Here is an 11,670-nt window from a genome sequence, read left to right as displayed (position 1 = left end):
GCTGCCCCTCTCCCTTCATAGCGCCCTCTCTCCCTCTATAGCTCCCTCTTCTCCCTCTATAAGCTGCCCTCTCTCCCTCTATAAGCTCCCTCTCTCCCCTCATAGCTGCCCTCTCTCCCTCTATCCTCTTAGCTGCCCTCTCTCCCTCTATAGCTGCCCTCGCTCCCTCTATAGCTGCCCTCTCTCCCTCTATAGCTGCCCTCTCTCCTCTATAGCTTCCCTCTCTCCCTCTATAGCCCTCTCTCCCCTCTATAGCTGCCCTCTCCCTCTAAGGCCCTCTCTCCTATAGCTGCCCTCTCTCCCTCTATAGCTGCCCTCCTCCCTCTATAGCGCCCTCTCTCCCTCTACTCCCCCTCGCTCCCCTCTATAGCTGCCCTCTCTCCCTCATAGCTGCCCTCTCTCCCTCTATAGCTTGCCCTCTCTCCTCTAGCTGCCCTCTCTCCCTCATAGCTGCCCTCTCTCCCTCTATAGCTGCCCTCTCTCCCTCTATAGCTTCCCCTTCTCTCCCTCTATAGCTCCCTCTCTCCCTCTATAGCTCCCTCTCTCCTCTATAGCTGCCCTCTCCCCTCTATAGCTGCCCTCTCTCCCTCTATAGCTTGCCCTCTCTCCCTCTATAGCTGCCCTCTCTCCCTCTATAGCTGCCCTCTCTCCCTCTATAGCTGCCCTCTCTCCCTCTATAGCTGCCCTCTCTCCCTCTATAGCTTCCCTCTCTCCCTCTATAGCTCCCTCTCTCCCTCTATAGCTGCCCTCTCTCCCTCTATAGCTGCCCTCTCTCCCTCTATAGCTGCCCTCTCTCCCTCTAACTCCCTCTCTCCCTATAGCTCCCTTCCTCCCTCTATAGCTGCCCTCTCTCCCTCTATAGCTTCCCTCTCTCCCTCTATAGCGCCCTCTCTCCCTCTATAAGCGAGCTATAGAGGGAGAGAGGGAAGCTATAGAGGGAGAGAGGGCAGCTATAGAGGGAGAGAGGGCAGCTATAGAGGGAGCGAGGGCAGCTAGAGGGAGAGAGGGATGTTAACTGTACCTGTAGCTTCTCCTTTGGTCTCTGCTTCCAGGAGGTCGGGGTTCATCCCACTGAGGGAGGAGGGAGTCGGGTTCCCCAACGGCCCCTCGGATCCTCCAGGCTTCAGCAGGTCCTCCATCAGCTCACTACCTGCCCCAGGGAGGGTGCTCAGGCCCTGGGTCGACACCGAGGACAGGTCCTGGTGTCTGGGAGAACTCGTGCTCATCATGGAAGGTTTGGAGACGGAGCCTCGGAGAGGTTTGTGAGGAAGGGAGCGGCCCAGCAGAGACGACGACACGCCACCAACCAAACAGTCGGCGTCCAGCTGGGAGGGTTTGTGTGGCAATGCATGGTGGGACAGGGAGTGATTAGGCTTTGAGGACTGGGAGACTGAGTCAGAGGCCATGCCAGAGTCAGTACATCCCCCTGCTGCTAACTGGGCTTTAGGCACTGTGTAATATTCCTCAGCAGTCTCCTGCTTGATCTTCTTCACTGACTTGTCCTCCTGTCCCCTGTCCTCAGACCCGGGTCTCTGGGGGCCGGGCATGCCCCCCGGGGGACCCCTCTTCCTGGGTCTGTGACGAGGCTCGTAGTCTACGTCTCCATCCTCGTCCGTCGTGGCTGAGGACTCACAGACAATATCAAACAGGTTGCTGTTATACTCCTCGGTGTTGTCATCAGCCTCAGTGTTGTCGTCGCTGCAGTTGGAGAAGTCGCAGGAGTCCCGGGTCTGGCTGCTGTCACCTCCCTTGGCCTTGGTGGAGCGCCCCAGAAACCTCTCACCTCCTGGGCTGCTCTGACGGGCTAAGGCCCCTCCCTGGACACTGAGGCTGTCCGAGTTGACGCTACGGCTGTCCTGGTAGCAGCCAACCCGCTCCTTTAGAATCAGAATCAACAAATACATTTTACATGGATTGGGAATTTGACCTGGTGGAAATGGCACTGACAACATCAGAGAGAATACAGTGCATTCGGAAAGTATTCAGACCCCTTGACTATTCTCCACATTTTGTTACGTTACAGCCTTATTCTAAAATGGATTAAGTAGCTCTCTTCCGCCTCAATCTACACACAATACCCCATAATGACAAAGCGAAAACAGGTTTAGATTTTCTTGCAAATGTAATAAAAAGACATAAGTATTAAGACCCTTTGCTATGAGACTTGAAATTGAGCTCCTGTTTCCATCCTGTTTCCATTGATCATCCTTGAGATGTTTCTACAACTTGATTGGAGTCCACCTGTGGTAAATTCAATTGATTGGACATGATTTGGAAGGGCCTTGGTCAGGGAGGTGACCAAGAACCCGATGGTCACTCTGACAGAGCTCCAGAGTTCCTCTGTGGAGATGGGAGAACCTTCCAGAAGTACAACCATCTCTGCCATACTCCACCAATCAGGCCTTTATGGTAGAGTGACCAGACAGAAGCCACTCTTTAGTAAAAGGCACATGACAGCCCGCTTGGAGTTTGCCAAAAGGCACCTAATGGACTCTCAGACCATGAGAAACAAGATTCTCTGGTCTGATGAAACCATGATTGAACTCTTTGGCCTGAATGCCAAGCGTCACATCTGGAGGAAACCTGGCACCATCCTTACGGTGAAGCATGGTGGTGGCAGCATCATGCTGTGGGGATGTTTTTCAGCGGCAGGGACTGGGAGACTAGTCAGGATCGAGAGAAAGATGAACGGAGCAAAGTACAGAGAGATCCTTGATGAAAACCTGTTCCAGAGCACTCGGGACCTCAGACTGGGGCGAAGGTTCACCTTCCAACAGGACAACGACCCTAAGCACACAGCCAAGACAATGCAGGAGTGGTTTCGGGACAAGTCTCTGAATGTCCTTGAGTGGCCCAGCCAGAGCCCGGACTTGAACCCAATTGAACATCTCTGGAGAGACCTGAAAATAGCTGTGCAGCGACAGAGCTTGACAGGATCTGAGCTTGACAGGATCTGCAGTGAAGAATGGGGAAAAACTCCCCAAATACAGGTGTGCCAAGCTTGTAGCGTCATACCCAAGAAGACTCAAGGCTGTAATCACTGCCAAAGGTGCTTCAACAAAGTACCGAGTAAAGGGTCTGAATACTAATGTAAATGTGATATAAAAAATATATAAACCTGTTTTTGCTTTGTCATTATTGGGTAATGTTTATAGATTGATGAGGGGGAAAAACTATTTAAATCAATTTTAGAATAAGGCTGTAACGAAACAAAATGTGGAAAAAGTCAAGGGGTCAGAATACTTTCCGAATGCACTGTATGATACTGTATATACAGGATATGGCCTTTCTATATGTACCAGTGAGCACTTCCTGGACAACGTGTTCCAGCTTTTAAAAGTCATTGATAATAATCTGACAATGTTTTAAATGTCATTAAATGAAGATGGGCTAATCATAATCAATAACATCATAGCTATAAGCAATAACATTCACAAGTTGATTTAAAATCTGTTTAATCTTTTATCATGGTTGGTAACTTGATGGATTTGTCCAAAAGCGTGTGACATAAAACATGACTTGCAGTGTAAATTGACGTTAAATTAGACATTGAACTTGAACCACGTATCTGTTGGATCGTTTGTGTATAAACGTCTCATAACTACATTTTGTGTCTCTTTATGTTTCAGGTGAGAACGGTTTTCATGGACACACAAATCCAAAAGTATAGAATGCTTCTAACCGAGAGTCACTTTACATTGACAGTTAAAACCCTGTTCACTCATGACTGCACGGCCAGGCACCGCTCCAACACCATCATTAAGATTGCCGATGACACAGTGGGAGGCCTGATCACCGACAATGACGAGACAGCCTATAGGGAGGAGGTCAGAGACCTGGCCGTGTGGTGCCAGAATAACAACCTCTCCCTCAACGTGATCAAGACTAAGGAGATGATTGTGGACTACAGGAAAAGAAGGACCGAGCACGCCCCCATTCTCATCGACGGGGCTGTAGTGGAGCAGGTTGAGAGATTCAAGTTCCTTGGTGTCCACATCACCAACAAACTAACATGGTCCAAACACACCAAGACAGTCGTGAAGAGGACACGACAAAACCTATTCCCCCTCGAGACCGAAAAGATTTGTCATGGGTCCTCAGATCCAAAAAAGGTTTTACAGCTGCACCATCGAGAGCATCCTGACGGCATCACCACCTGGTATGGCAACTGCTCGGCCTCTGACCGCAAGGCACTATACCGTTACCCCCTGAATATAGCCTCCACATTGACTCTGTACCGGTACCCCCTGTATATAGTCTACACATTGACTCTGTACAGGTACACCCTGTATATAGCCTCCACATTGACTCTGTACCGGTACCCCCTGTATATAGCCTCCACATTGACTCTGTACCGGTAACACCCTGTATATAGCCTCCTCATTGTACCGTAACACCCTGTATATAGCCTCCACATTGTTATTTTACTGCTGCTCTTTATTTTTTTATTAGGTATTTTTATTTGTTGTATTTTTTAAACTGCATTATTGGTTAAGGGCTTGTAAGTAAGCATTTCACTGTAAGGTCTACCTACACCTGTTGTATTCAGCATTTCACTGTAAGGTCTACCTACACCTGTTGTATTCAGCATTTCAATGTAAGGTCTACCTACACCTGTTGTATTCAGCATTTCAATGTAAGGTCTACCTACACCTGTTGTATTCAGCATTTCACTGTAAGGTCTACTACACCTGTTGTATTCAGCATTTCAATGTGAGGTCTACTACACCTGTTGTATTCAGCATTTCACTGTGAGGTCTACTACACCTGTTGTATTCGGTGCATGTGACAAATACAATAATTTTATTTGATGCCCAGCTGATAAACTACGCTGTGATCCAGGAAGACATTTTCCGAATAAAGAGTCAAGTGACGAACAGCTGTTGTGATGGCGCATGCGATACAACAGCCCAAGTACCTGAACAAAGGTGTTTATGTCTCAATCTGTACACCAGTGAAGACAGCTGTGCCTGGATCCACGTTGGATCTAATATCCCTAATTGGATGTTGATTATCCGGTGTTGTCTGTTTGATTCACAGCAGGATCTCGTTAGATTTAACAGAGAAAGCATCAAGGTAAATGACATGTTTAGTGCCCTGGATTGGACAGTCTTACTGTGCGCAATTATGTAGCATAGGCTATTGCTCAACACCCAACTCTACTCCAATGAAATATTCTGGACATAATGACAACAAATGACACAGCCTAGTGGGCTTCTTCTCAGTATGATCTGGTAAATGAAATACAATGACAAATACATTTTGTTTTCCATGTTACACCTGCAATTTTAAAAATACAATACAAAGGGCTTGAAGTAGGCTACTTGAAATTGGAGCTCAGAAAATCAAGTACTGGAATAGGCCTACCTTGAAAAATCCGACATTTCCTCAATTTGGTGCCTGAAAAGTCCTTGTAATTATCGCAGCCAATTTATTACGTCCTCCTGCTCCCTTATAATTATCCGTGATTTCATTTTTTTACATTTTTCTGTGAGAGTTGTGGCCACTTTCGTTTGTTTACCGCTGCGCTACTCTGTTCAAATCAACATGTTATTGGTCACATACACACGTTTAGTGGATGTTATTGTGGATGTAGCGACATGCTTGTGTTGGAAAGGTGTTACGCTACTCCGTTACTCTGGTTACTATGACGATGACATCCATACAAATCCTTCCATTAAAAAAAATTTGAACCTGTTTTTTTTGTCACTTTCTCCTTATAAAAACAGCGATGGTGAGATTAATGCTACTGTTTTATTATGTGTCCCTACATCTGCACTGCTTGCTGTTTGGGGGTTTTAGGCTGGGTTTCTGTACAAGCACTTTGTGACATCGGCTGATGTAAAAAGGGATTTATAAATACATTTGAAATGCATGTATCCAATCTATTTACTCAGGCAACATCCTCATTATTCTCACATATTTTAGAATGTAATAATAATTTCAATATTAATGCATTGGCAAGGACCAAAAAAAGTATTATTCTATAAGTGATAATAGCCTAGTTTCTTCCTACACGTTTTGCATGCTTTTTGAGTGGAGAGGGTTCTATATTAGGCCCTAAATGTACAATTATATACATCATACAATTGTATACTGTTAAGTTCGCAGATACTATAGTATTACTGATGTAACAACCAGTCTCTATCACCCCTCAGATACTATAGTAATACTGATGTAACAACCAGTCTCTATCACCCCTCAGATACTATAGTATTACTGATGTAACAAACAGTCTCTATCACCTCTCAGCTAGAGACTGGTTGAAGTAATACTATACTATCTGAGGGGTGATAGAGACTGTTTGTTACATCAGTAATACTATAGTATCTGAGGGGTGATAGAGACTGGTTGAAGTAATACTATACTATCACCCCTCAGATACTATAGTATTACTGATGTAACAAACAGTCTCTATCACCCCTCAGATAGTATAGTAATACTGATGTAACAACCAGTCTCTATCACCCCTCAGATACTAAGTATTACTGATGTAACAACCAGTCTCCATCACCCCTCAGATACTATAGTATACTGATGTAACAACCAGTCTCTATCACCCCTCAGATACTATAGTAATACTGATGTAACAACCAGTCTCTATCACCCTCAGATACTATAGTATTACTGATGTATCAACCAGTCTCTATCACCCCTCAGATACTATAGTATTACTGATGTAACAACCAGTCTCTATCACCCCTCAGATACTATAGTAATACTGATGTAACAACCAGTCCTCATCACCCTCAGATACTATAGTATTACTGATGTAACAACCAGTCTCTATCACCCCTCAGATACTATAGTAATACTGATGTAACAACCAGTCTCCATCACCCCTCAGTACTATAGTAATACTGATGTAACAACCAGTCTCTATCACCCCTCAGATACTATAGTAATACTGATGTAACAACCAGTCTCTATCACCCCTCAGATACTATAGTATTACTGATGTAACAACCAGTCTCTATCACCCCTCAGATACTATAGTATATACTGATGTAACAACCAGTCTCTATCACCCCTCAGATACTATAGTATTACTGATGTAACAACCAGTCTCTATCACCCCTCAGATACTATAGTAATACTGATGTAACAACCAGTCTCCATCACCCCTCAGATACTATAGTAATACTGATGTAACAACCAGTCTCTATCACCCCTCAGATACTATAGTATTACTTCTGATGTATCTTGTCTCTAGTATAATAATGTTCCAAGTTTAACGCAGAATCTAACAATAACATCGAGGTCCTTGAAAAATACAATTAAGTTATGGGCTAATTTGCATATATTCCCTTTTATTCCTCTGAGTTCACATTTGGAACTGCATGAAAATCATTTTTATTTTAGTTTCAAACCATTTAGAAAATGTTTATCCCAATGTCACACATTGGCCCCATTATTTACAGAAAGACATACACTCAGTGGACAGTTTACCTATAAACTCGTATAGTACGGGGTCGGACCCCCCTTTGCCTCCAGAAAAGCCAGACTTGGTCAGGGAATGGAAAGTTGCTCAAATCGGTACCAAGGGACTTAAGGCAGGAAAACATTCCCCGCTCCATTAAACCACCGGCACCAGCCTGTAGTGTTGACACCGGGCAGGATGAGGCCATGACTCATACTGCTTTACAGAGCGCTCTGCTGCTTACGCTAAATACTGAGCGCCATCAGTTTGACAACAGGAACCGGGATGCGTCGGACCAGGCAATGTTTTTCCACTCCTCTATTGCCCAGCGTTGGTGATCTAGGACTGTACGTCCACTGGAGCCGCTTTCTTCTTGTTTTTAGCTGATAGGAATGGAACCTGGTGTGGTCGTCTGCTGCAATAGCCAATCTGTGACAAGACCGACCAGTTGTGTGTTCCGAGATGCCGTTTCTGCATCGTTATTTGCCTGTTCGTGGACCGCCTTTTAGCTTGCACGATTCTTGCCATTCTCCTTCGACATCTCATCCACGACCTGTTTTTGGCAACAGGATTGCCACTGACCAGATATTTGTATGTTTGTCGCACCATTCTCGGTAAAACCCTAGACACTGTCGTGCGTGAAAAGCCCAGGAAGCCGGCCGTTTCTGAGAACCGGCGCACTGGAACTGGCACACCTGACACCGACGATCATGCCACGCTCAGTCGTGTAGGTCACTCGTTTTTTCCCCATTCTAACATTCAATAAAACAGTAACTGAATGCCTCGATGCCTGATTTATATAGCAAGCCACGGACACATGACTCACTGTCTGTAGGAGCGAACCATTTTTGTGAAAGGGGGGGGTGGTGTAAACTGGCCACTGAGTGTACATTGCAGTGCCATAAATACCTAGCCTGGGCTCCAGTCTGTTTCTGCCCTCTTGCCAACCCAAACATGTTCAGCTTGTCAATAGAACAGTCAAAAATCACAAGCATCTGGGACTAAAAACACACCCACCTTCTGGCCCGTCTTACAGGTGGCGGGGAGGGGCCAGTGGTAGGCGTGGCCCGCGCTGCACCCCCACATGGCGGTCAGGTTCCCATGGGAACCCTCGGTGAGCAGGTGTTTGAGGTTCGGGATGAGAGCACAGATGGTGCCGTGACTGTGGGCCCAGCGGACCAACTTAGACAGGTTCTCTGAAGAAGTGTGCAAGCAGTCTTCCATCGTGAGTTGGAGCCGTTTCCCCTATGGAAAAATGTATATTACTTATTCGCAATAGAAGTGTGAGTTCAAATCAAACTTTGTCACACGCACCGGATACAATAGGTGAAGACTTTACCATGAAATGCTTACTTACAAGCCCTTAACAGTGCAGTTTAAGAAGAACATATTTACCAAGTAGACAAATAAAAAGTAATACAATAAGAATAACGAGGCTATATACAGGGAGCACCGGTACCGAGTGTGCAGGGGTACAGGCTAGTTGAGGTAATCTGTACATGTAAGTGGGGGCAAAGTGACTATCCATAGGTAACAAACAAACAGCGAGTAGCAGCAGTGTACAAAAGGGAGGGGGATAGGTCAATGTAACAGTCTTATGGTTTGGGGGGGGGGGGGTAGAAACTGTTAAGGAGCCTTTTGGTCCTAGACTTGGCGCTCCAGTACCGCTTGCCGTGCGGTAGCAGAAAAAAAGTCTACAACTCGGGTGACTGGAGTCTCTGACAATTTTTGGGGCTTTCCTCTGACACGCCTATTATATAGGTCCTGGATGGCAGGAAGCTTGGCCCCCCGTGATGTACTGGGCCGTTCGCACTACCCTCTGTAGCGCCTTACGGGCAGATGCCGAGCAGTAATAGGTCATCCGTCTGGCCCAGCGGCTTTGTGAACGTTGACCTGTTTAAAGGTTTTGTTCACATTGGCTACCGAGAGCGTTATTACACAGTCATCCAGCACAGCTGGTGCTCTCGTGCATGCTTCAGGGTTGCTTGCCTCGAAGCGAGCATAAAAGGCATTTAGCTCGTCTGGTATGCTCACGTCACTGGGCAGCTCGAGTCTGGGTTTCCCTTTGTAGTCCGTAATAGTTTTCAAGCCCTGCCACATCTGACGAGCATCAGAGACGGTGTAATACGATTTAATCTTAGTCATGTATTGATGCTTTGCTTGTTTGATGGTTTGTCTGAGGGCATAGCGGGATTTCTTATAAGCGTCCGGATTAGTCTCCCGCTCCTTGAAAGCGGCAGCTCTAGCCATTAGCTCGATGAGGATGTTGCCTGTAATCCATGGCTTCTGGTTGGGATATGAACGTACAGTCACCCGGAACATATTCCAGTCTGTGCTAGCAAAACAGTCGTGTAGTGTAGCATCCGCGTCATCTGACCACTTCCGCATTGAGCAACACGGAAGTCACTGGTACTTCCTGCTTTAGTTTTTGCTTGTAAGCAGGAATCAGGCGGATAGAATTATGGTCAGATTTACCAAATGGAGTGTGATGGAGAGCTTTGTATGCATCTCTGTGTGTTGAGTAAAGGTGGTCTAGGATTTTGTTTTTTCCCTGGTTGCACATGTGACATGCTGGTAACATTTTGGTTAAACTGATTTAAGTTTGCTCGACTTAAAGTCCCTGGCCACTAGGAGCTCCACTTCTGGGTGAGCATTTTCTTATTTGCTTATGACCTTATAGAGTTGGTTGAGAGCGGTCTTAGTGCCAGTGGTGCGGTGGTAAATAGATGGCTACGAATAATATAGATGAGAACTCTCTTGGTAGATAGTGTGGTCTACAGCTTATCATTAAGTATTCAGGGGCCAAATGGGATCTATTCATTCTGCATTAACACCCGCTCCCTTGGCAGGGCTAAATGGGATCTAGTCATTCTGCAGTAACACCCGCTCCCTTGGCAGGGCTAAAACACGACAGATTGCAGCACCCAAAGAAAATAACGCATTTACACAGGACAAACATAGGTAACATTTTTCCAAATATGAACTGAGAGCGACTCGATGTAGTCAGAGGTGCCTACCTAGCAGATTGTAAAATAAATCAATTTTTTGCTCCAAAATCAAAACAAACCTGTAAACAGGAAAACCTATATTTTAGAAGATAGGAGAACTAAGATGGTATCACCAAGTTAAGGTTTGTTGAAAAAAACTCTGTACTACACCAGACACATCTCATTCATTTGAGTCAGTAATGCCCAGAGCATGCTGCACCCCCTACTGGTGAACGATGAACTGAAAACACTGATTATTATTATTTGACCCTGCTGATTATCTATGAACATTTGAACATCTTGGCCATGTTCTGTTATAATCTCCACCCTGGCCACCCTTCGGAGCCTGGTTCCTCTAGGTTTCTTCCTAGGTTCTGGCCTTTCTAGGGAGTTTTTCCCTAGCCACCGTGCTTCTACATCTCCATTGCTTGCTGTTTGGGGTTTTTAAACTGGGTTTCTGAACAGCACTTTGTGACATCAGCTGATGAAAAAAAAAAAAAAGGGCTTTATGAATACATTTGATTGATTTTCCACAACATGTTCATTGATTCTCTCGTTTTAGTAGGGTCTCCTCTGTTCGACATGTTGGGAGTTGAGACATAAATAGGGTATCATTAGAAAGGTCAAGGTCTCCTCTATTACAGTAAAATAGTGTCTCAATGTGTTTCGGGGTCGATATGACCTCTATTACAGTAAAATAGTGTCTCGATGTGTTTCGGTGTCCATATGACCAACTTTGTTGGGACCAAACCTCAAATGCAAATAGGGAGTTAAAACTGCATGATGTCATAGAGGAAGATCATCTTTCGTCTTTGATGCGAGTGGCAGGGGGAGGGGCTCGGCGTCTGTGACGTGACCCCAAAAAAAACATAACACGCATTAAAAAACAGAAGCAGTGACAGCCATTTTCAATTTAAAGTTATGAATATACAACTGAATCTTTTAACATTGATTTCCAATGGTATTGTACTTTATCTGGTAAAAGCTGCTGAATGAGTCCAAAAATATACTGTGATTTATTTGTTGGTGATCTACCAGATATCTCTGACTACTATCCTGGCTAACGGAGCACGTTACAATCTGCTAGCACAGTCCGCTGCTCAACTCCATAGTAATTCGTAGAGTTGAGTTTAAAGCCCTTCGTGCAGACTGTACGTCAGATACAGTCTTTTACGATTGTCACATCACTGTGTGCGATGTTAATTAAAATCTTGATATTGACCTGGTTAAATTGGTACAGGCTTTTACGTCGACATCAGCCGA

The 11,670-nt window shown here is 45.3% G+C and overlaps 1 protein-coding gene across 12 annotated transcripts in view; it reads right to left on the bottom strand.

Moving 5' to 3' along the window:
* LOC112070817 (uncharacterized) overlaps positions 1–11,670 on the bottom strand; it is a 29,160-nt gene that overhangs the window by 15,439 nt on the left and 2,051 nt on the right. For all 12 annotated transcript variants that reach the window (XR_011475664.1, XR_011475665.1, XR_011475668.1 and 9 more), the window contains exons 2-3: positions 8,438–8,665; positions 1,022–1,877 (exon numbers count right to left, since the gene is read on the bottom strand). Coding sequence is in view for 6 of the 12 variants with exons in the window: in XM_070439136.1 (XP_070295237.1) it covers positions 1,022–1,877; positions 8,438–8,644 (1,063 nt within the window). In the remaining 6 variants the exon portion in view is untranslated. The remainder of the gene's footprint in view (positions 1–1,021; positions 1,878–8,437; positions 8,666–11,670) is intronic.

Source organism: Salvelinus sp. IW2-2015, unplaced genomic scaffold (assembly GCF_002910315.2).
Source record: "Salvelinus sp. IW2-2015 unplaced genomic scaffold, ASM291031v2 Un_scaffold1431, whole genome shotgun sequence".
NCBI lineage: Eukaryota > Metazoa > Chordata > Actinopteri > Salmoniformes > Salmonidae > Salvelinus > Salvelinus sp. IW2-2015.
The sequence above is the reverse complement of the archived record's forward strand: the minus strand, read 5'-3'. Positions and strand labels throughout refer to the sequence as shown.